Source organism: Maylandia zebra, linkage group LG13 (genome assembly GCF_041146795.1).
Source record: "Maylandia zebra isolate NMK-2024a linkage group LG13, Mzebra_GT3a, whole genome shotgun sequence".
Taxonomy (NCBI): domain Eukaryota; kingdom Metazoa; phylum Chordata; class Actinopteri; order Cichliformes; family Cichlidae; genus Maylandia; species Maylandia zebra.
The window spans coordinates 25,502,761-25,528,291 of record NC_135179.1 but is presented as its reverse complement, the minus strand read 5'-3'; the positions used below and the strand labels follow the sequence as shown (position 1 = coordinate 25,528,291).

The window sequence follows — 25,531 nt, the reverse complement described above, 5'->3', positions numbered from 1 at the left end:
TGACCCAGGTCTACTCTGTACCCAAAAACTTAGTAGGTTTAAATAGGTGTTTAGTAGAACCAACATAATTCAGTCAGTAGACTAAAAAGTAAAAGTTAGGTACACAGTCCTGCAAGTAACTTTGGTCAGTAATGTTTCATATAGCTAACAAGTTCATATTTAGCAGTTAATTTTTCATTAAATAATTCTCTGAATCATTATCGTAAGCTACTTTATGGTTATTGTTAATAAGAAAAAGTTAACACAGCATGCTAACAATATTCTTTTTAGCTAGCACAACAGCTGTTAGCATAGTTGACTGTTGTTGCCTCACTGGGTTTTTCTATAACCCATCGGCTGTGTGTGTGCATGCAAGCTAACCACTATTAGCCAAATGCAACCAAATCCACATCTGCCACTAACAATCACACTTGCTAATAGATCAGCTTTGATTATCTTACATCAAATAAGGTCAGACAACTGAATCCGTTGATTTAAATCTATACTGATAAGAATAAAATGGAAATCAATTAGCTAATCAGAACATTAGAAGGCTAACAGACTCTTCGGCTGATCAGAGTCAGACGGATAGAGACGCAGAGGAAAGCTATCAAGAGAATGAGGAGTCCCCTATTCATTAACAAAACTGCCGGTATAACCACTGGCACAAATCCAATATCTAATTTGATCAGGTTTACTCCGAGTTTGTGATGAGCTCAGAGGTTTTGCATCTGGACAGCTTCTATCAGAAATGAAACAGAAAAACGTCATCTGCCTGTTCATAGAGCCCCTGTACATTTGTGCAGTTTGTGTGATTTAATGGCTGACAGAGTAACAAATTCCTCTCTTTACATAGTAAGCAAAGAATCCAAGCATACCAGTAGTAACAGCTAAATCAACTCTACCCTTATCAGATACAAAGCGAAAAGATATTTAGGTCAGAGGAGAGTGCAGCTGTACAACACAATGTGCAGTGTTAGGAAAACCAAACAAAGTGCCACTTGCTGCAAAACTAATCAACTTCACACTGAAAACATTTCAAAAAGCCAAACATTGGGTCGTGATATCTTTTTTTCCATCATTTATTTCGCAAATGTGGCATAAACACTTGCAAAACAACATTTTAAAGTTGGTCCAGTAAAAAAAAAAAAAAAAAAAACGACAACAAAAATAAAATAAAATAAACCACTTTTATGATTTAACACTTTGTTTTTCAGCTTTCAATTCTGTCACGGAAATTTAAAACCTATATCTAGTCAAACTGAGGGAGCAGACTGCTGGTATGCGTTTCCAAATTCTTATGTATTTTAATCATATATAAATATCCAGTCTTCTTATTTCCTAAAGCATTGCTAAGAACGACTGGATAAAAATGCCATTAAGATCTACATAAGAAAGGGATTAGCTGACTATAAAATGTACAGTTTTTCGAAAAATTTAACTTAATATTCACATTCATATATAAAACTTACAAAACCTGGATCTTTCAAACCCACTAAAAATAGTTTTCCTGTTACTGTTGAAAGATCATTTTAAATTACCATACATTTTTAATGGATTATTTATGTATTATCAGCATCATTAATGTCATAATTTCTTCCATATTATTTTTTATATTTTTTGATTCATTAAAAAAAAAAAAAAAAGTCAATAAATTAACATGGTACCTCGGTCCCTGAAAGCCAATACTCGACTGTGTTACTGGGTGAGTGTGAGACAGGTGTTTGTGTGTATTAAAGTGTGTATTCGTGTGTGTGGCGAGAAACATAGAACACATAACCTGTTAGCACACCTGCTTTCAACTCATATAGGGGGCGGTCGGGGTGAGGGTGGGGGTTATATCCAAGTCCATACAAAAAATAATTCATTGTAAATATATAATATATTTTTATACATATTTGAATATATTTACAAATATACCCAGCACTATACATTATACTGTGTATTTTTTCCTCCAGGATAGTTGGGAAGGTTTATCAATAAAACTGAAAAAGAAATGCATTAATATTACAAAATAAACAGAAGTTTTGCTTTTTTTTAATATTTGCTCTCCACCTATTCTTCTGTTTTGTTAGTCGCAGCTCTGTCTCTTAGTCCATTTCCTATTTGCCGTCCTCTTCTGGTCCCTTGTTTTTTCCACAAGTTCACATGAACCCATACATTCTTCCAGGAGTACACAACAGTCTTGGGATGCCAGCCACTGGAATTGGACCACCAAACATTGTTGATTGCAAAAAAGGAGAAAAAAAACACTCTGGGTATAAACATGAGAACCAAAATGAAAAATCTCTGTTTATATCAAGAGAGGAAGAGGAGAAGAGTCCCTTGGGAACATCACTTCATTCAGTCAGTACAAAAAGGCTTCTTTAAGGTCCCTATCCTCTCCTTTAAGACCTCATGTGAGCATGTCCTATATTTATATATAAAGTGTGAGCGTATGGCAGTATGAGAGTGTGACAGCAGCGCTGCCACCACCCAGTCCTGTCTGGGCCCATTAGTCCACCGGGAGCCACAGGAGGTGATGGGGAGGGCGGGTGGAGGAAATTTGGAGCGTGTTTTAAGACTCCGACAGGTAGGATTAGGGTAGGTCAAACTAGGTGGACGAGGGTGGATGAGGGCTCATGTTTTGACATTCCCGTTGATGTGCTGGTACTTGGGGAGGCAGGGCTCGTCCGGTAATGGGTCGTGGGAAAACACGGAGTCGTCGCCGGAGGAGCAGGAGCTCCGAGTGTCGGGGAAGCTGGGGGAATACTGCTCTGTTGGGGCGCACAGGTCCAGATACTCCTGCAGACACAGAGAGAGGAAAGGGAGGGTTGGGTGAGATCGCTTACACGCAGAACAAAGGGAAGGAACGTTTCGAAGACGTAAGAGGAAGAAGATCTAGAACAAACACAAGAACGCAAATTTCGTGCTGAAATCCAGTCGACGGGATTAGGGACTTTCCAGAGCATTGGGAGAGCAGTGGAGTAGAAGAGTATCACCTTTATTATGGTATTTATCCAAACCCTGGGAGGACTTATGAAATGAAACAGAAAAAAATGCAATCTTAAACTGGATACTGTATGAAAATATTTGCAGGAATAATAGGTAATAAAGTGAACGTTGGACTGCTGACTGAGCTTGAAGCTAGCAGGGCCGACCTGGACGCATTTTTCGTCCACCACAGAGTGGTTTGAGATGGATAGGATTTGGGGACAAGAGGATACATTTAGAGAAGGAAACTTGGGTAGGGATGTGGCATAAACCTCAATCTCACTTCACTCCAAACAGATCTGATATCTGACACTGAAGCGCCAGACATAAGTACTACAAGATTGTTGGGAAAAAAAATAAAGAAACTGGCAGAGCACAGCTAAATGAAAACGAAATAAGATGGAAAGCTGTTATTAATTTTTGACTTTAGCCAGCATTGGGAAGTATTTTTGGTCTTTTCTGTCGGCCGAGGCAGCCTTCTTCCCCCCCTTTTTTTTCCTCCCAGTCTTTCATGGCTGTTATTGGGACAAGTTGTGAGGAGGAAGAGTTCTTGGGGTTTTGTAGAAAATGAGCACTGGCTTCCATTTTCCCAGCTCAACACGAAAAGGCTCATATTACTAAAGATCTCCACATCTGCCAGCGGTTTGGGGTAAAAGGGAAAGGATGGAGAGGGGGGGAAAAAAAGCAAGAAAAAGACGCTTTATTACATTTCAAAAGTTCAAACTCAAAGTGGGGCTTTGCTGGCATAAATTCCTGAAGCTCAAGCTCCAGAGAAGACGAGTCCTGACAGCTTTCCATCGACGGCCTCTTTTCAGGTCGGCACTCGGATATCACACGAGACAGGAAGGGGAATGGAAAAAATAGTGGGCCGTCATAAGGAGCAAAGTATGGATTTGATGATTGGGCAACTTTACTTGGCCGTAGCAACTATGTTAGGCCCGGATCAAATCATCTGGCCCCTTTTTTTCAGTCACTATTTAGGCCTTATTTCAATAATGTCGCGGCTAATGCACAAAAATCCTTATGCAACATTTTTCTGACACATGCATGCATTGGCAAGAGCGTAATTTGGTTTGGATGGAGAAGCTTTTGTATCATTATTATTTTATTGCTATGGAATGCTCAACTCCCATTTGCCAGCAAGGTTTATGTAGTGTGAATTCTGACCACCCAGAAATCAAGAAGACAAGCCTGCGCTCACCTCATTGGTGCTCAGGGTTAGGATGCGATCCAGATCCTCTACTAGCTGCTTGAAGGTGGGTCTCTGGGATGAGATGGCATGCCAGCAATCTTTCATCATCATGTACCTGAAAAAGAGATAATTATGGTCAATTTATTAAAAGAAAAACTCTGGGGATGAAGGGAAGGACCGCAAATTGTTTAGGGAAGTATACAGTAAGCTGCTCACTCAGATTTCTCCATTATCAAAGAAAAAAAACAAAAACTGCAGACTCTGACATTTTTTTTTTTCCCCACATTGTGAAGCCCTGCTGTTGATTAGAAACATGTCTCTCAGTGTTTTGGATTTATTTTAATATTATAATGTGTACTCTCTGTTTATCCGCCTCTGCTATTCCCCCATCAGCCCTCTCGCTGTGGCACCGCCGCAGAAACTGTGCCATTGTCTGCTGACTGCAGAGGTCTCATTGTGAATGAGGACACTGATAGCAGACAGGCACAGCTGTGCAGAAGCCCGACTGAGTGGACACAGAGCCGCGTAGTCATGGATCTGATGGGAGACTGGGCTGGCATTCAGTCTCGATGCACGACGTGATGTGTATTTTGGTAGCAGCTCAGTTAGAGAATATGTGCTTTTCGCAGAAAAAAAAAAAAAAGCTAAACTTACAGCTCGTTGGTGCAGTTTCCGGGCTTGTCCATGCGATGGCCCTCTTTAAGCAACTTGAAGAGCTCCTCAACGGGGATGCCAGGGTAGGGTGAGCCCCCTAGGGTGAAGATCTCCCACATCAGCACCCCAAATGACCAGCTGGCAACACAAGAATGAACATATATACACATTAACATGTTAACCAGGGTGTTTAAGAATGACTAGAGCAGGAAATATATATCTGTGTAAATAGTGCTCTAGAATTTGCAAACCAGTACAAATGTCCTTAAGCTTCTAATCATTTACATACATAACATTTACTTGGCTATGGGTTAGAAAATTACAACAGTGTGACAGCCGTGGTGTCAATGCCCTCTTTCTGTTGTCCAATGACTCGTGGTTCAAACGCACTGCCAGTGCTACTCTGGCCCCGATCTCAATGATGGCTTTTGTTCCCGGCTGGCCAGTTGCACAGACTCGCATTGTCTGATCGCACCACACCAAAACAAACGCTGGACCACCCACTATTGACAAAAGAGCCAGAAAAGACAAAAGAACTCCAGAGATGGCTGGTGACTATTAATTTTTAACTACTTCCTCATTGCAGCATCCGGTTGTTTAACATCATCGGCTTTCATGCTGCTGATGTCATCATCGCGTACCGAGCGTTTCAAATGAATCATTCGAGCAATGACAACACGCTTGATTCATGTTCACCCAATGGCTGCAGCTATTGTAACGTGCAGACACATTTGACAAAACGCAGTGTGTGCACATGCATTCAGGCAACCACAATCTGTGTTAGTGGTCTAACTAGGCAAGTATGCACAGAGAGGCAGGTTGGGCATTTATCAGGATCTTCCATCTGTTTACACAACCAGCCAGCCAGGTTTCTTCTCTGCTCTATCACTGCACTTGTTGACACACTCATTTCTCCTTTCTGAGATTGTAACCATCGCTCAGCGCTTGTTGGGGAGAACAAGTTTGTGTCTACTTGCAGTCAGCCATGACTTACCAAACAAAGCAACACGCTTGGGGTCAATTTACCTGACCTGGAATGCGGCCAGGTGGATCTGTATGTACTCCAGCCAACTAGATGCAGAATCTATACTTAAAAAACAACCAGTCAATAAACATTCAGTTGGGTTTTTTTGTTCTCTATTGTTGAAATTTCTGATGACAGAATGCAGCACAAAAACCAGAGAATAAATGAATATGCGATTCGTATGCAAATATGAATACTCGAGGCCCTGACAGCTGGACTGTAAAGTCAAAACAACAGCACACGAGTTCAATTGGAATTCATGTATTCATTTAATCTGATGTCACGTATGGATCGCTTGTCATTCTGGCAACCAGCGTAAGCGCCGCTCCAACTGCACCTCTGAGAAAAAGCCAATTACTAAAAGTGAGTGATGAATCGTAATTAGCGGTGAGCTAATAAGCAGAACTACAGTGGCCACTTCATGACTGCACCCCACCCCCCATTCAGCTCCTCCCCCTTGTACTTCCTAGGGTTATTGATTGCTGCTGTGGAACACGAAGGGCATCATGTGTACTTACACATCCTTATGTGCACAAACAATACACAGAGGCACGGACAGGAAAGAAATTCTCTATCAAAGGGCTTAGACGGATAAGTGCTATATTTAGTGTGCTACTGCTGTATGACTGAAACACACACACACACACACATAAAGCCTCCCTTCCCAGGGGTCAGCATGCAAGGCATTTATCTAATTGCCACATACACTTTCTGCCGCCAGTGTCTGGAGCTGAAGCTTCAAAGAATGCTGTCAGAACACATAAGACTCAAACACCAAAAAGAGAGGGACGCGCTCCCTTTGTTCTGTTTTTAGAATGAGTACTCTTGATCTTAAAAAGAAAGAGAGACAGAGACGGGTCAGCAATTCACATACCAGATGAATGAAAATAAGAGTAGGGGAAAAGGGGGGGGGGGGGGGTATTTTGATCGTGGAACTGCTCCAAAATGATGATCCACATGTTCAAAGTGTTGCTGAATAAGGAGAGGAGAGTGAAGAGGGGATGGCAGGGAGTTAAAAGAGGCTGGATGCAGGGAGGATGAGGCCTGCACAGGGAGGCTGCAGCATTGTTGCGTTTAGAGGTGCATGGGGGGCCCAAACAAGATGGGAAACTTCCGAGCAGGGCCGGAGGAGCAGGGGTGAATCAGAGGGGGAAAAGAGGAGGTGCTGGTGGGCTCCGGGTTCCTTCTAGGCCCTTTGAAGCCGGCCAGATTAGTAACACGGCATTGGCTCCAAGTCTAGCGTGAAATCCTCACTTTTGCCACAGACTGGCCACTACTGGCCCCCTACAGCCAGTCATCCCCCTCAACCTAACACTCACCAACACTGCACCAAAAAAACCCCCCAAAAAAACCCCAAACCATCACCTACCCTCTGTTCCTGTACCCCATGAAAAACAATCACTCTGACTGCAGGCTATAGAAAATAGCTGTGACAGCATCTTTTACTTTATGATAAAGCTTAATGTACCACTGATGTGAGTAAATGGATTTTGGATTATTTACAGTGGTGGGACACAGAAACACTTTGTTATATACTTACACATCACTCTGGTGTGTGTAGACCCGGTCGAAGAGTGCCTCTGGAGCCATCCACTTCACCGGGAGACGACCCTGAGGACGGACACACATACACACACACACACTCAGGTGAGAGGTCAAATAAAATGTACCCCTTAAAAGACTGCCGAGCTCTAAATTTCTTGCTTCATCAGCAAGAAATTCAAATCCCTCATGACCAGGAGATCTCATTACTCCTGGAAAAGCTGATATGTGGAAGTAGTCAAGGGAATAAGGCACTAGAGGAGCGACTGTCTAGGGGAGAATGGATTTCCCTGAGGAACGTTTACATTGTTAGGGCAATAGAGCTGATAAACAGGGTCACGGATAAAGAAGAGTTTATCACTGTAGCATTGAAACACTTGCCGGGAAGCTAAGCGTAGCTGACAAGGCGACCTTGGTGAGTATATATTATCATTCAGACACTAAATAGGTATTCTTTAGTTACAGATGCTGTGGTGGGCAGCAAGTTAAATACACAAAATCTGAATTTGCTGTAGTTTTCATTCATTCCATAAAGAATTATGAAGCAATTCAATAAAAGGCTGATGTAAAGTGTCCCATTCCTGTCAGACCAATGAAGATTAACAGAAATATTAAAAAAATGCAGCACTACAATGATGCCTCTGTCTTTATTGGTCCCGTTTCAATCATTGTCGCATTTGCTTGCCCTAATCTTCGTCACCGTCAGCATCATCGAATATTGTTGTTGTTGTCAGCTAGTTCTCAGCGTGATTGTGCATGCGATGAAAAGGCAATCATGCATATGAAATGAGGATGCGCAGGCAACAACGTTCTGCGGTGGGAAAGAAAGACACCACTGGGCCGCTATGGAGATGTCAATTACGGCTAAGCTGCTGCTCCCTCCCCTCTCGCTCGGTCTCTTTTCTGGGCTAATTGTATAAGTGTCGATGAAACCAAAAGAACAAGAGACTGAGGGGTAAACAGGCAGAGTCTCCAGAAGCACTAGATTCACAGGCCGCCTGGGAACCTGCAGCTTTTGCCAAGACACCAGCGGAGGAAACGGAGTGAAACAGAAAGATGAGGGAAGGGAAGGAACTGGAGCAAAAGGAGAGGAGGGTGAACTCATCCCCCGCTGAAGCTCTCCAAAAAGCATCCGCTGACACGCAGAGTACTTACATTGGTCGTCTTTTTATAGTAGTCGATGTTGTGGACATCCCTGGCCAGGCCGAAGTCGGCGATCTTCATGATGTTGCTCTCTGTGACCAGGACGTTCCTCGCTGCCAGGTCTCTGTGTATACACTGAGATGTGGATTGAGAAAAAAGGGGGGAGGGAGAAGATGAGAATAAGACAATTACCTCATTCTGTAAATAAATCAACTTGGAAACAGGTGCATGCTTTATTTGGGATGGTGTTAAAGTGTCTGTGGTGCATGAAATCATCCAGAAATCTCCTGCACAAAGGGAGTGCTGGACTGAATAACACGACGCCACATCGACTACACAGTCTTCAACAAGCCTGGATCAGTAAAGATTCCTCGCATACCTTGACACATGTATGGTTGTACATATGCACTTTAGCGTGTGCGTGCGTGTGAGGCAGCGTGCTCTGTCACATTCCAACAGTTAGAGGGAGCGTAATGCTGCTTTCGGCCAACATGGCTGCACCCCTATTGTGAAAACTTAACAATTCTTCTACACAGAGGGGCTTTTGTAGTGGAATGAGAGACAATGTAGGGATTTGGGCAGAGAGGCGGGGTAAGAGTTGTGTTTTTAGGAGACAGTATTCCCACAGTGAAGCACATACAAGCTTCTACGTAAAACCTTTGTGGATACAGCACATCAAACCCTCTGTGTGCTGGCACCGAGATCTGTTTTGGCAACCAGCAAGCGTGCGATCGATATGAGAACAGGGCATTGTCTGTGTCTGTGCGTGTCCTCTCCTTACCTTCTGCGATGCTAGGTACTCCATGCCCCGCGCCACCTGATAAGTGCAGGAGACCAGATCTTTGAACGTGAGCTGTTCGTCTGAGACACGGGCGATGTCGTAGGAGTATTCCATGCCGGGTGGCCGGCGGGCTCGGAGGTACTCCCTGAGGTTACCTTTGGAGGCGTACTCGACTATGACATAGAGGGGGCCTGCACAAGAGACGGAGCCAAACAAGTGTTTGAACTTGAATTATTCCCTTTGAAACAAAGTGACAAAATTCAGAGTGAATTTTAATGAAAAACAGAACATTCAGATCATAAAACCAGCGCTTGCTTCATGGAAATTTCTGCTCAAAAACAGTTGAGAAGGGCTGTGTGAGAAACGGCATTAAAGCAGCCAGTCTGTGCAGAGCTGCATTTCAACAGTTATGTGCATTTCCAAAACTCAGAATAGCCAATTCTTTTTCTTCTTTTCCTTTTCACAGTAATTGCTCCAAACACAAATCTGCATATGAATAGACGATTCCTGTTGCTTTGCATGCAGCTGAACAGCCCGTGTGCACAGAAAGAGACTACGCTCACTGAAGAGCAAACCACTGACTATCATGTGATGACAATGTAGCTTTTTATCATCTTTTTTAGTGACAGCTATACTGGAAACCTCAAAGACTTTAACATTGTCCCCTGAGACTAACTAAGCAGAGTAAGCCAGTGGGTTTTTAGTATTGTTTTCATGGGGACTCAACAAGTGTGCTTAAGGACACTAAAGGGTCCTGTGGCAAACCTTTATGGCATTGTACAGAAAATCAGCAAACTCATCTGCATATGCATGCACACTGATTCTCACAATCAATGCACTCACCATCTTGTGTACAGGCCCCCAAAAGGTTAATGATGTTCTTATGTTTGCCGATCATCTTCATCATCTCCATCTCTGACACCAGGTCAGACAGGTCTTTCTCGGTGGCGTCATCTAACAGCAGAAGAAGTCACATATTAAAGGTTGCCAAGAGAAGGTCTGAAAAACACACACCCCATATTCCAAACGCCCCTTTAACCCTTTGGCTCAGGACTAAGGAGCTGTCCCTTTAGACAGCACCCTGTTTTTTAGGTGCGTCTGATTAAGTGCGGATGACAGACAATGTCGGCTCGAGTTACAGCAGCGAGGGAAGCTCCCCACAATGACTACAGAGGCATCCTTTCAGCACCAGGGCAAGGGAGGAGAAGAAATTAAAGACGTTCAATCTGGATTCATTATCTGCTGCACAGGCTCCTTTTGTCATGGAACTGATTGAGCAAGTGGAGATATCCCAATAGCCAGACTGGCATTGCCTGCATTCCACTGCACCATTACCGTATCTGGAGTCGTTTTAAAAAAGCAGACGTATACTGTCGAGGTCGGCCCAATAGCCTGCTGCCATGTCTGATCTCACCGTACCCCGCAACCTCAAACCAACCCAGTGCCCCCTCCTCCTGTTTTCATTAATCTCAGCAGTGCTGCTAGTGTGACTTACTTCTTTGTGTGGGTGCTGACTGAGCTCCAGCCAGCTGCTGCTCTGGGGTCAGGTATGTAACCGCACCCTAACCCTTACCTTCCCAACCTGCATCCCTCTAGCTGTCACTCAGCAACCACCAATAAGGAATAATAACGACAGCCCCAGGCTCCACCACGCACCTTTAGTGAACCCTCACTGGAACATAAATCACCTGTAAAATGTTCTCACCTTGCTCAGAAGACACAATGAAGTAAGTGTACATCTTATCCCCGCGGTCTGACACACAACGCTACTGAGACTCACTTACCTTTCAGCATCTTGACTGCAACAGTTACAGCCTCCTTGGGTTTGTCCTTATCGATGCCCAGGGCCTCTGCCATTACGACTTGGCCAAAACAACCCTCACCAAGGGGTTTGCCCAGGGTCAACCTGCAGCCACAGAAGGAGAAGCAAGAAGGAAAAATAGACAGGAAGCTGATTAGCTGCAGAAAGGGAGACAAATGCATGAGGCTGATTTGTGTGCACTGACTCACCCACAGTGCTGCAGTAAACAGGTTAGAGTGTGGGAGAGAGGGTTAATGAAACCTGGCACAGAACCAGCTTGTCAACCTCACCCTATCGGTTTTGGGTTTTTTTTCTCTAGACTGCTACGTTTAAATCAGATTGTGTCTGTGTTTTATTGGCACAGCGACCGCAGCCTCTGCCAGGGCAGTAGGTAGGAAGGCAGACGTGGCTACGATAATCGTCTGATAAAGTCAGGGAGAGCACTAATTTCTAAACTGTTTACCCTCTCTTGGCATGTTTCAATATACACTCTTCTCAAGTCATTACACAGAGCCTACTTTAGCCTTAAAACATTGGCCTCAGAAGGATGGAATTCTTCCTTTAGTTTGCCTTACAGGTGCATGTTTCAAAATCTGGTGTTAAATTTAACGTCCAAACTCTATTACACTGATTTATCAATCAGGGGGAGAAATTCTTACACAGGCTCTTTCATAACTTTGCATCAGAGCTGCAGCACCAATCAGACCACTGAGCTGGTAGTGTAGCCTCCTGTCTGTTATTTGATTGACAGTAGAGGCCCTTACCTTAAGGCTCAGTGTACAGGCTATGTAAATATTCAAACTGGGACATGAAAAAAGCCTGTGGCCCTTATGTAGTAACACAATCCTCTGTCTGTCCACACTCAATGACAACCAGTCTGTCTTTCCAGCCACACATAATCAATGTTATTTTTCCTGCACACAAACTGCAAACGTTAGCATTCCTAAGCCTTCTGCAAGCCCAACGTGATCCCTCGGGCGGTAGGATGGCAAGCAAGGAATAAAGACTCAAACAGAGGCATGCATTTATTCAACCCAGACAAAACAACTATGGTTGCTTCATCTAAAGGGGGTCTAAGTGTTAAAAAAAGCAAACCTCAGCAGAATGCCATTCAGCAGCACACACTCACAAAGTCTAATATGACATCAGAAATGTTTTTCCCCCACTGATGACTGGTGCTAAAAATTTTTATTTATGATCCAAGTTCTGTTTTTTTAACAACTCATTTTAACAAAAGACAGGCCTCCTTTCAGACTAACAGCTTTGGATTTTCATTTTTCATTTCAAAACGCAAGGCCTCAAGACAGCTTTAAACTGCTCTAACCTTTGCTGTCCTTTTAAATCCACCCTAAAGCTTATCACTGGCTGTAGTTACTGTGACTAACCGAAACCTCAGCGGTGCTAATTCCTCTGGTATGAAACCGAGCAAACACTCCTAGCCCAAACATGCAGATGAAAGCTGTGAATGCTAACCACTAATTAGCACATCTTCGCTCCTTCCCAACAGAAGCATGTGTGTGTGTCACTACGGGTGAGCGAGAGTGTGACGTAGCAGTCGTTGTAATGATGAGGCGGTGTGCAGCGTGCCAAGTTCAGGTCATTTTACTAAAGCACCAACAGATGAGCCAGCAGCCCTTTATCTCAGTTACCACAACTGTGCTTTAACAGTTAGTCATTAAAGTCTGCACTCTTCACCTATAAAAATGATTAATCTGATCATTTAGCAGGTGAGATCAAATCAGATAGAGGCTCAAAGACGGCCCCAAAAAAGTATTATGCATACCATCAAACAATTACTGCACACAGGCTCTGAATCCTTAGTGTTTTTCTGAATACCCCCTTTCAAAAGAAAGCAGGACTGGGTAGCAGATCAGCATTTTCAGGTGTTTTTTGGTTTATGCAGGAGCTGAATTTGATTTACATAATTGTCTATTTGGCATTTTGTAAAGTGGTGAGACATGCAAATAAGAACAGGGAGTTCTTATTTGCGTGACACGAGCCTAATCTCAAATTCTTTTCTGAGGGAAAAAATAATCAGTTATGGTTTTCCTTTCTTCAGGGTACAAAAACACCAGTAAGTAGGAAGGATAATGTCTGTGACAGGAAAAGGAAGAATATTTCTCACCTGTCTCTAGAAAACTCCCACCGCGGATCCTCAGGAAGGTCGTACTCTGGGATTGGCTCATCGTGTGCAGAGCTCCGCCGTGTCGTGATGCGCACCAGAGGCGTGCTAGAGTTCATGGAAGAACTCGAGTCTGCTGAGACCTGCAGGATGAAAGGGGATTGGCTGATCACCGCGGTCTGGATTCACAGATCAGTTAGAGCTCCGAGGCATCACTAGAGGAGTAATTGAGGCATGTACGACTGACTACTTTATTTACAAAATAACAACATTGCTGGGAACTCTGGCGCGTCAGCACAAGTAGTATATTTGGGAATTCCACATTTAAGGCTTTGGTATTACGATAAAGTCGTTCCCAGAGCCGGAGATTACATTTCAATGATGATTAATTGAGCAGCAACAGTAATTTTGATAAATATGTGTTAAATGCTCAGCTTCGCCACCGTCTCCAGGGCTCATCTCTCCTCCCTCCAGCCTAACCTTACCTTGACACAGGAATCAGTCTCTCTGCAGAATGTAATCCAACACTTTTTGTACCTTTTGGTTTTCCTTTGAGGGAAAACTGTGGCTCATACACAGGGTGAAAAAAAGAAAAACTGTGGCTGCAGTTTCAGGCAGCAGTGCTAACTTGTACAAAAATGCACGCCACCTAAATGAGATCTGGAAGTAGATTCTTTAAGATACCACATCAGTTGTAATCTTTGTGTTATTTACAAGTGTATCAACCATCTATGAAAGCCCTGAGAGGCATGTGAGAAAGAAACAAAACTGATTACTGCATTTTTTTATCTCAAGTCTTTGCGAGCTCTGTTGCTCTTTATACGACATGGCCTTACTTTGGTCTTTTAAAAGAAATGGTTATCATAAAAAAAACAAAAAAATAGCATGTTTTTTTGTTTGTTTGTTTAAATTGTGGCAACACCTTCATTAGGAGAGAAAACTATGTAGCTCAGATTGTGCCACAATGTTTTTTCCCCTCACCTCTCATTATTTGCTATGCAGCTTTTATTTTTTCAGCATTACTCTATATCAGGGGTTGTCAAAGGTACAGCTGACAAAAACGATCCCATTTGGCCCCTTGGACTAGAAGCGTGAAAACTGCAAAGAAAGGGTCCCAAATTTGGAGACTTTTTACTGCTTATTTATTTATTTTAGTGGAGAAGCATTGTGTGTTGCAAGGTTAAGTTTATGCAAGCCAGAGGTTGGAGTCCTCATTAGTTTTATGACGTTCTTACTAACAAAGAAATAACCCCTGGCCTGCTGGACCACACCAAAGAAAGGTGATCAACGCAATGAGCCATGCTGACACATTTGCTTGACTTGCAGCATGAGTGTTTCTTTGTAATGCAGTAAAGTGACTGAATGTGGGAAAAAAAAGTGCATTATTATAGTTCGATTTGTAAAAGAACCAGTAATTAAAAGTTTATTTAATAGATTATTATGCACTGGCTGTGCATATCCAACCCACTGGAGATTAAACTGGCCTGTAAGATAAGTTTGATACCCCCAGTTAAAACAACTATATCATCTAGACTGTCTGTTATTATGTTTTGTGTTTTCAGCATGTATGCAATGTGTGTTATTCTCCTCTAGAGGTGTAAGATGCCTTTAGAACTCTTTATCTACTTTCTGTTACCTGGCGGCGCAGGGGGATCTGCTTGGTCAGTTTGTGAACCGCTGGCTGGCCACCAAAGTCGGGCTTCTTTGCAGTGTTCCTCATGCGGCACACCACCACAATGCCCACCATGCAGGCAATGAGGAAGACGCCCGCGCAGTATATTGCGATCTCCACGTAGTCTGGGGAAATGGACTCAGGAGTTTTCTCAAGGGCTGAGGAAAACAGAGAAATGGCAGCGAGGGTGAGGTCAGGCGAAGAAGGTTAAAGGAACACTCTCTAGGATTGCTCACATACGTGCTCTCCATTTGCACAGACAAACACGGGTATCAGACAGACAAACACAGAGACAGATGCTCTGGAGGTGACTCATGTATAAATGTAATCACCATCAACGAACTATCTAAACAAAAATTATTTTGTTGCATATCCTCTCCTCTCTATTTTTCCCAGCATTCCTAGTTAAAAAACAAAAAAAGTCTAGAAACTCCGTACAGGGCTTAACAGTCTAAACAGACAATTAAATCTTGACTCAGCCAGTCCAACCAGGCCTGCATCTGTCTGCATTCTGTGCTAATGTTGGAGACACGTGAGCACAAACCCACACCCACAAACGGTGGAACAATGAACGCTTCACTTCAGATTGCAAAGGGGAAAGCGCTGTCCTATATGGTTGCGTATCGCCTGAACTTCCTGTCAGAAATGGTCTTAGTTTATATTTGAGTGTGTGTGTGTACACTATAGAAACAGACTGTTCCATAATGCATAGCCTCCAGACCACAAACAAGGCTTTTGTACAGTACAGCCAACCAAACTGCCTTTCAGCCAGCTGGAGGTGAAGCTACTGTACATGTAGGAACCTTTCTTCAGCCTACTTTGTATCTGCTGGTCCAAAAACCACAGCGCACACACACACACACACTCACACACAGAGGAGTTACAGCCTTAAAGGCGCCAGCCGTGCAGATAGAGCTCATTGAGTGTAATAAATATTGCATATTACTCCCAGAGGAAATAGCCTGCTTGTGATCATTATGCGGTATTGTTTACAGACAAAACCCAAACTATTATCTTGTTACAGCCTTAATGATGGTTTAATACTGGCTGTCTGTTGAGGGCTGCCGACAGCCAGCTACTCTCAGTCACATTTAATGCCCACTGTACTTTTTGAAAGGAACTTGAGCATCAATAATCACCCGTTTAGCCTGGAACTAACTCGTCGATGAGTTTTACGTTTCTCATCCTTTGGCATGTGTAATTACAGCCCGGACATTCAGCAATGGACAAAAATAGAGGATTTAAAAAAAAGGATGTTGATAAATGACGACGCACACAAGCATAAGACATTCACTGTGCAGAAGTTGAAAGCTTTGGCTCTGATAATTGAGAAAGTCAAGCCAACGTGAAGCGAGTGTTGAGCTTTAACTTTCAACCTTTATTTCAGGGAGAAATAAGAGTTTTTAAAAGATTCCAATTATCAGAGCCAGAAGGGGGTAAAGTACAGCTTGAGGCATAAGGGGGAAAAAATGCTATTTTTGTGGCACTCAAAGACTTTCCCCGAGAAGCAGGAGACAAACAAGAGCGACAGAAGAAAGGCAAACCTTCCCCACGTTTTGGAGTCTACAGGTACTTGAACTGTTGCTGGAGCACACCAAACCACCCTGTCATCTGCTGTGAGCATTCAGCAGCTCACCAGGCCATATCATATTATAGAATACAAGCTCTCCCTGCTTTTTGCAGTGCATTGCCTTGGATGATGGCCGCGCTGGCTCCTAGCCATAATCTGCTATTTGAGTTGTGTGAATTAGACTCCAGAGGGAGGATTTGCCTTCCAGAGAGATAATTGAAATGACACAATCCAATCATTTTTGGAGAAGAATGAGAGCGGGAAAAGAGAAACAGAAGACAGTACATGGGTGTATATACCTGGAAGCACCGTCAACCAAGCAGTGTGATAGGAGATCCCAATAGAATTACCCGCCAAGCACGTATACTCCCCAGCATCTTCAAATGTTACATTGGGCAAGTAGAGAACTTCTATCTCCTTATCTGTGGTGTTAACACCTGCAGTCTGGAAGAGGAGGAGGAAAAGAGGGAAGGTGAAAGTAGAAGAGTCAAAGAGAGAAATAAGGACGGAGAGAGAAAGAGAAAAAAATGAGACCCCACAGCACCAAAAGAGAAATCAGAGGAGCTGGATAGTATCCATCGTTGCAGTTCCATCTAGAGGAAAGGATGTTGGGAACACTCGGGGCTGGAGAGGACACAGATGGAACCCAATATGCCACCAAATACATGAGGAAAACAGAACAAGTGCACCAGAAACAAATACCCAAAAGGTTCCCATCACCCACAGAACCTGCTAAGAAAAGGCAAGTCTAAACCACACATTAGACACATGCACAACACAGAGCGAGCATGGAGAACACTGCAACACCATGCATCACCTTGACACAGCTCGCACAGAAAAAAGATGCTAGCTGTGTCAATTTTGATGTCTAGGTGTGCGGGCTCGTCCAGTGCTTCCATGGTCTCACCATTCCCAGGTAATGACGGGGGGGTGGGGGAACAGCTATTACACAAGGGCGCAACATAAAGGGGGAAAACGGACTGTGATACCAGGACAACCAAGGGACCACCAGCAGGACCACCACAGCACAGCAAGTCAGGATCGAAGCCTATGAAACCACACCGGAAGGTAGGGAGGGAGTGTAGGTGAGTCAGGTCTCATAGGTTACCTGTGATGACAGTCAGCCAGCCCGACTGGCTGACCTCGCCTATATAATTGGAGGCTTTACAGATATATTCTCCAGCATCTTCTTCTGTCACGTTGGTGAGTGTGAGCACTTCCACGTCTGAGCTGTTAATGCCTGAACGCTGCAATCCACATACACACACATTCTTAGACACGCACATCAAATGAATGAGCAGAATTAGTCAAACATCACGACTACAGCTACTGCATATGGATCTGCAGGAGAGAGGAGAAAGCAGGAATCCCCACGGATAAAACCTGGCACTTCATCAGGGGAAAAACAGAGTTAGTTCCTTATATGACTGCTGACATTCACCTGGAGTCACTGGCAGAACGCCACAACGGAGGGAAGGATTTTTGTTTACGCAGAAATAAAATCTAAAAGGGGACGTGAGGCGACCTACCTTTAACACTCTGACATAGGGGTGTCCATCTATGCCGTAGCGGCTGCCGTTTTGAGTGATATGCTTTAGCCACTGGATGTGAGGTTGCGCATCACTGTAGACCTTGCAAACGAAACGGGCATCCTCTCCTACGTGGACAGTGGTGTTGGCCGGGAGGCCGGCCTGAAGAATAGGCCGATGAGGAGACCGCTCTGTTGAGAGAGAAGAAAATTAGAACATGTCTAAATGCCTGCCACTTCCCTTTAAGAGTCTCGTAGTTAAATCTGATGTTTAAGAATGTGAACGTTGATTTGTGCTTTATGCACTGTGAGTGTGAATGGTTTTTCCGAGCAGCCCAGGCAGGTATAATCATGGTGATCCCGATGTGTAAATCTAAGAAGCTCTTGAAAGCTACAAACAAAACAAAGAGGAGTATCTAGCTCTAGTAAACAGAAATCAGGTAGAGGAGGACTTTTATAAATCGAGGCGCACATTGGGGGTTAACCTAAACTATGTGCCCGTCTCGGAAAGCGGAATATCTTCATAGCGCCCTCACATCTCGACTTATCTGCATTCTTTTACAAGCAAACATTTGCCCAGAGCGAGACCTGTGGAACAATGCCCCCTTTCAAACACCACCGCTATGAAGAGCCCACCAACCCCCACACTGACAGCAACCACCCGCTGCCACTAAACTCTCACACACGCACAAAGTGACATCACCGAGCCGGGGGCGCCGCAGCGCCTTTCCAAAACAAAGCCTGAAGGTAACTGTAGTGAATACGTTTGTGCCCGTGTATGTATACGTGTCGGGGTTCGTCACGGGGGATGGTCAGAGCGTGGAGGCTGGGAATTAGAGAGAAAGAGGGGGAAAAAGGGGGGGGAATAATTAGCAGGGTGAAAGGAAGGAAAGACGAGGGATCGACAGATGGATAGTGCAGAACCTAAGAGGTAGAGACTTCTTCCATGTGTCTGCATTTGTCTCCACGCTCCACCTTTTTGACATCTGTCAGATCAGATCAATCCCACCCCTTATTCCTCCCTCCTCCCCTCTGCACATTCCTAGAGCACGTCTTGTTTATTGTCTCTCTTTATTTGCCCCCATTTTCTCTCCTCTCCCATACTTCACGAGCCTCCGCACCCTCTCGATCTTTACAAAACAGGGAGAGGTGATCGACTTGAATTTCGTGCTCTCTTTGTAAAACATACCGAACAGCATTTTATGAGGCAATTTTCTTTTTAAAGAACTTTAAAACCATTTCAAAATGTGAAACAATCACACGCAGAGGAACATGTTGGCAAGTCAAAGGACTTTTTCCTTTTTCTTTTTTTCTTTAAATGAACTTGAAACTTTATTATAGCTGTGCCAATTCTGGCTGGAGCATTTAGAGCTGCATAGCTGACTACTTAGACTAAATGACAGAATATGTGGTGGTGTGAGAAAAATAGGCCACGTAATGATTTGGGAGAAACCCGCAAACAATAAAAGGCTGTGGAGCTTTTCTTTCTTAAATTAGAAAAAGGAATATCACGTGTGTGTGTGTGTGTGTGTGTGTGTGTGTGTGTGTGTGTGTGTGTATAAACTCTTAGATCTGATGTTGTGAGGACACAAGTCTGTTCATGCTGTCACATGGAGGAGATTTGGCTTTGGGAAGTTCCCATAGCATAAATCATAAAGATTTAGCATGAAAGGTCAGTTTAAGTTTAGAATAAGGTTAGGGTGAGAGTTAACGAGGTAGTAGTTATGGTCAAGTCTCCAGTAAATGAACACAAGGGATGGGAAAGTGTGTAACGCGTGGTTATGGGTCTAGAAGTTTCCCCATTGAACTTGTACAAGAACTTAAAGGAAGGAAGCAGAAGACATATTTGGAAAAAATTCCAGTAAGCAACAGAAAAATAGGCCAAAGTTAAGGTTTCTCTGTATCAAAACAAACGAAGAAGCAAACCCCGCATTAATTTTTTATGTGTTGTTGTTACCAGGGTCACAACAAGGAGATGGCATTCCATCGTTCAAGTCTGATGAACTTTGGGTGCTGGGTGGCTTGGCACACAGTGACCTGAAGGTCAGGGAGGGGCTTAGGAAAAACACAGCACAGCACAGGAGGACACAGGGCTACCCACAAAATGTCACATAGCCACCCCGATCTCTTTTAACTCCTCATTTCTCCACTTGCCATGGCTGTCACTTTGCAACCCTTTCTCCAAAGCCCAGCTTGAACCAGAGCAAACTGGCTGCTTTTGGTTTTAAATCAAATCAAATCAAATCAAATCACTTTTTATTGTCACATCACATGTGCAGGCACACTGGCACAGCACATGCTGATCATGCAGGTCATTTGGACAAAAAAATTTTTAAAAAAAAAAGACATAAGAGCAGCATTTTCTGTCCCTGCTTCCCTTCCTTTTCTCTCTTTCTCCCCCTCTCTCCATTCTGTCCAACCAGCTATAATGGAGTAAAATGAAGCAAGAGGTTGCAGGGGGCAGTGGCTGTGGAGCCAGACATGGAGGGGGTTTACTGCTCTGCAATAAAACAGAACAAAAACAGAAATATGCAGTCTGAAGGAGAGCTTGAGCTAAGTGCAGAGCGAAGCAGAGCAGGGGGCCTTAGTTGGGGAGCATTTGCGCCCGTGTGTCGACCTCCACATGTTTGTGTGCCTGTATGTTCACTTTTGTGCTAAAACCCTCAGGTATTTGATCTAAATCTGATACAGTGAAAATAATACTCATCATTACCATGGAGGCACTAATAAAAAGAGCGTGCAATTACAGCATGACTGCTAAAGATTAGTGACAGAGCTAGAACCATAAACTACAAATGCATGAGTGTAGCACCCTAAATTTTCTTCAGTGAAACAAGCAGCTGCAGCTTCATGTCTATTCTGATTATTTGTGGTTTACTGACTAGGCTGTAGAAGAATTACTATGTCAGATAAGTTATGATGCGCAGCAAAGGCCAAAGGAGAACTGGTTCAAATCCAATTTAAGATCAAAGTTGGTGTGTGCGCTTGCACAAGCACACAGGCTTACATTATCTACTATCTTTATCCCACTCCCCTTGTTGTCCGCACAATCGATTTTGCAAACTGAGCAGAAAAACAGTCTTTGCTGTCTTACTCCAAAGGTCAGAAAAGGGGGTTGACTGAGGTGGATCTGAACCCTGTGATACTGCTCAGCCAGCATTCTGTTGTCTCAGAGTCTAGATGATAAAATCATTCACAAATCTTTTTACTGACTTGTAAGTTGTACTAAATGACAAGAATTTGACATTTCATGACATCATCAGGGGCCAATTTGTAAGAAACATGAGTAGGTTCAACATTTTTTTCTTGCAATTTGCATTAAACTATCCTTTAAATAGACACTAAACATTTGTTTTAGCTCGTTGGGACTGACATATCAAGACAAATTACAAAAACAACCTATTTTATTTTATCTGGACAGCATCAAATCACAACAGCAGTTGTGGCAAGACACTAAATTCCCTACAATACAGGGGAAACCCCAATTACAACACAAGTACAACCTGAACTTTATCTGAATTTATAACCAGGAAATTAGACTTCATATTTTTAAGATATTCCTGCAGTTTAACTAAGTGGTGTGTGTCATCTCGCTTCACCTAGACACAAAGATGGGTATCGTCTGCACAGAAATGAAAATGTATGCTATGCTATCAAACGATGCTGCCTTAGGGAAGCATGTATAATGTAAACAGAACTGGTCCTAGTACAGAACCCTGTGGAACTCCATAATTAACCTTAGTGTTTGAAGAGGGCTCTCCAGTTACATGAACAAACTGGATTTTATTAGACATGATTTAAACCACTGCAGCGCAGTACAAAATACTGTGGTGAACAGTATCAAACTCTGCACTGAGGTATAGCAAGACAAGCACAGAGATGAGTCCACTGTCAGAGGCCATAAGAAGATCATTTGTAACCTTCACTAAAGCTGTTTCTGTGCTGTGATGGGCTCTGAAACCTGACTAAAACACTTCAAATAAGCCTTTCCTCTGCAGAAAATCAATTAGCTGTTTCACAACTGCTCTTTCAAGATTCTTCAGAATCAAGAAAGAATTATCAAAGCAGCTGTATGCAATGATATGTCTGTGAGAGGGTTATGAGTATTTTTTTTAAATTATTTGTAAAGAAATTCATGAGATAACTACTAGTTAACGTAAAAGGAACAGAGCTCCGACTGTCAGTCTGGCTACAGTGCTGAAGTCTGATTGTTTTCTTCAATCACTGCTGAATAGTGAGACAACCAGCTGTACAGAGGGCAAAAAAAATAGAGCAATAAAATGTTTTTCAGGCCAAATGAAGATCTTCTACATTAGTGAGACACCACTCAATTCTTCGAGTAGTTTCAAAATCATCAAATGTTTAACTTAACACAAATTAAATATTGTTATATAAATTATTGATAGCCATATTAAAACTGTTGACATATTCATCTTTAGCTTCCACATTCCTCATTGACCTCCACCTGCATCCAGAGCGCACCTGGGCAATTCCACAGAAGACGCTCTATTCCCACTGTGAGAAACACCCACTGCCCTCCCCCTCCTCCATCCCTCCTTTGTTAGCCTCTCAGGTGTACTTTGAGCCTAAGTGTGTGTAGTACTGACCCACTACATCCAGGGTGTAGGTATGGTTGATGGATCCAAACTCGTTCTCCACCAAACAGGTGTAGTTGCCTTTGTCGGACGGCACCACGCTCTCCATGATGAGGGTCCAGTGTTGGCTACGCACCTGGGTAAAGGAGCAGTCTCTTGTTATGCGCAGACAGAAACTCACACAACTTATTATCACGTGCATGTCATTAAATACTGAGCCACTGAGCAGAGATTAGACACCGAGAGCCGGTGCTAAATGTGAAGACTAGGAGGAAAGAGAAAAAAAAAAAGAAGCACACGACAGAGGGGATCTGAAAAGAAGCATTAAAGAAACGAGACGATCCGGTGTGCAAACAATATTCAGGTCAGATTTGAACAAAATGACTCTCCAACGTCACAATCTTTTCTTTATTCATGCAGATTACATACCCTGATGGCGAAAGCTTCCCAGTTTATATCACCGTCTAAGTTCCGAGTGCTCTAAGAAGTACTTACACTGCAAGTACGCCTAACATTGCCCTGCGTGTTTCCACGTTAGCCGTCTACCTCTTCTGTCAACCACTGCTATTTCATTTAGTCTCCCCCATCCTGTAGTCAAAGCCATTTTAAAAACATACAGTTATTCATACTTATTTGCAAAAATAGCTTCACCTCTGTGTGGCATCAGCAGGTGTGAGTTGACAATAGAGTTTCCATCAGCACACTGAAGAGACACTGTAGCCACTGCTTGTACAGGCCTACATTTCACACAATGGAGAGATTATACTACAGGGCTGGGCTCAGGTACAGCTTTTGTCCTGCCTTTGTTGACAAAAAGAGAGAAATGAACTGTCCACGGTAGATTTGACAGCTTGACTGTGTCATTTCCGCCACGTCGTGGCTGTTTTTTGTCCGTGCTGTAATGAGTGTGCTGAAAGCCAACGGGAAGCAACATTAGCGGCTACATCAACATTAATCTGCACCTAAACTTTCCTGGCAGTGAAATGTGTTTCCTCATAAACCACAAGTCATTAACCAGGAGCCCCAGACTCATTCAGCATCACTGGGTCTTTTCATAAATGAATTTCATAACTGTCCATTTGCATTATTAATGCACTTCATCAGTACGACTCCATCATATACAGTAAGGGGACAAAGATGAATTTAAAGGAGAGAAAACAAACTGTAACCAAATTGCGTATCAGACTAGCACCAGTTTAATCTACACCTGGAATCAAAGGTGTAAACATGCACAGCACATGAATTTTAAATATAAACAAGCTCAGCTATAGCATTTGTAAATCATATTTCAGGTCAAAAGAATAACAAGCTGGAATCACTATAAGTCTCCAACCTAAAGCCAGTGGGACAGGTTCTCCCTGATCGAGTTACCTCAACATTGTGAACTCATTTCAAACCTGACGCTACCGACTTTCTCTATGCATTACTGTTTAGGAGCATTTAACCCTTATGTCCTGGGCTTACATTTCTAATTGTTGGGGGTATAGAACCATGTCAAGTTACAGTGAGAGGCTCTGCAAAGTATCCCGGTGAGAAGAGGCGCACGGATGAGCAATTCCAATTTCACACCAGAAACCCTGCCCTCGTTTCCTCTGTCTTTCCTCCTCCCGTCTCTCCAGCGAAGGGTGGAAAAGGGGTGAAAGGACATTCAGGGAAGTATTGAAAGGAGAAGGCTCTCCTTGCAAATAAAATTCACAAAATGGCCATGAGAACCGCAGCCCAGAAAAGCAGCCAAAACCCAGAGAGGGAAGTGAGTTGACGTTAGTAATAAAAATTCTGATCTATTAGTGTTTATCCTACCTTATACCCTCCCATGCGGTCCTCTTGGCGGAAAGGCTTGCTGTTTTTAAGCCAGCGCAGCTTGGGCTTGGGGTTGCCTCCTGCAGCACAGCGGAACTTGACTGTGTTGGCAGCTGGCACCGCATGCAGCTTCTTCTCCATCTTTGCTGATGAGGTCCAATACGGCGCGCCTGCAACCAGAGAACAGTTGGTGTTGAGTGAGGCTGAGATTTCCTAATAATGTCCTCGGCATTAACATTTTGGCAGTGGGACTGCAGACTGGCTAAGGCATGTACATTTGAAGAATTACTGCAAGAAGAGACAAACCTGAAGCATTTGTAAAACTCCCAGGGCTTTGGGAACCCCAAACCCCCCCTCCAACAGAACAAAAACCAGAGCTCAACATTCACAGAGCTCAACAAAAACACACTTTTCCTGCAGGCTCGACGGGGTGTAGCAGGGGAGGAAAAACATCGGCTCTAAGGGGAGAATGTGCCTGGGCGTTGCCAGGAGGGTAACTAGACCATCACATTCAATTTCATCTCATTCCACTTAGCAGCTTTTTTCCTCCCTCCACTTCCTCCAATTACCATAGCTGCCCTGTTTATCTGCCTGTCACTTGGCTAGATATGGACAGCAGGGCCCAGGACGCTTATCACCTTTTGAAAATCATTATGTGCCGTCAGGGGAGAAAATGAATGTCACATTTAACGAAGGATATCAGAGTTTTCGCTGCATACTTTTGTCCAGATTCATATCAACACCAAACTGACAACCGTTATTTCTCCTACTGAAATCTGTCACCGTGCTTGTGTTTCGTCCATTTGTCAGCTCCTCTTTTTCTCACAATTTCAGTCACTCAGTCAGCTGGATTCCCCCGCCCCTCTTTTTTTTCTCTGCACCTGGGAGGGTGATTGCCTAAGCAGATGGGACTCGGAGGGGAAGAGAAACTCCAAGTCAAACAACAATCCAAACGGTCTTCCACACCATCACTTCCCCCTCATATGGCAAGTAACAGAGGGAATACCCAAAGATAAGACTGCTACTGGTTCAAACACAAGCTTAAATTGAAGGAGACTATTCCCTGCACTCTCTTTCCTTCCCGCCCATACTATCAGCAGAAGCCACCAATCATTTCTCTGGCTTAAACAACCGGACAAGTCGAGCATATTTGGA

The 25,531-nt window shown here is 43.5% G+C and overlaps 1 protein-coding gene across 7 annotated transcripts in view; it reads right to left on the bottom strand.

The window, feature by feature from the left end:
- Positions 1-1,043: 1,043 nt before the first annotated feature.
- fgfr2 (fibroblast growth factor receptor 2) overlaps positions 1,044-25,531 on the bottom strand; it is a 37,902-nt gene continuing 13,414 nt past the window's right edge. For 4 of the 7 annotated variants that reach the window (XM_012921460.5, XM_004559681.6, XM_014410003.4 and 1 more), the window contains 14 exons: positions 24,377-24,546; positions 22,589-22,712; positions 17,983-18,173; positions 16,753-16,897; positions 14,842-15,041; positions 13,215-13,354; positions 11,073-11,194; positions 10,132-10,242; positions 9,289-9,479; positions 8,520-8,642; positions 7,363-7,433; positions 4,799-4,936; positions 4,154-4,259; positions 1,044-2,763 (listed from right to left, as the gene is read on the bottom strand). In XM_012921460.5, the coding sequence (XP_012776914.1) occupies positions 2,599-2,763; positions 4,154-4,259; positions 4,799-4,936; positions 7,363-7,433; positions 8,520-8,642; positions 9,289-9,479; positions 10,132-10,242; positions 11,073-11,194; positions 13,215-13,354; positions 14,842-15,041; positions 16,753-16,897; positions 17,983-18,173; positions 22,589-22,712; positions 24,377-24,546 (1,997 nt within the window). In that variant the 3' untranslated portion in view covers positions 1,044-2,598. Of the gene's footprint in view, positions 2,764-4,153; positions 4,260-4,798; positions 4,937-7,362; positions 7,434-8,519; positions 8,643-9,288; positions 9,480-10,131; positions 10,243-11,072; positions 11,195-13,214; positions 13,355-14,841; positions 15,042-16,752; positions 16,898-17,561; positions 17,701-17,982; positions 18,174-22,588; positions 22,713-24,376; positions 24,547-25,531 lie in introns of all 7 variants that reach the window. The other 3 variants (XM_014410001.4, XM_014410002.4, XM_014410000.4) reach the window with 3 other exon arrangements.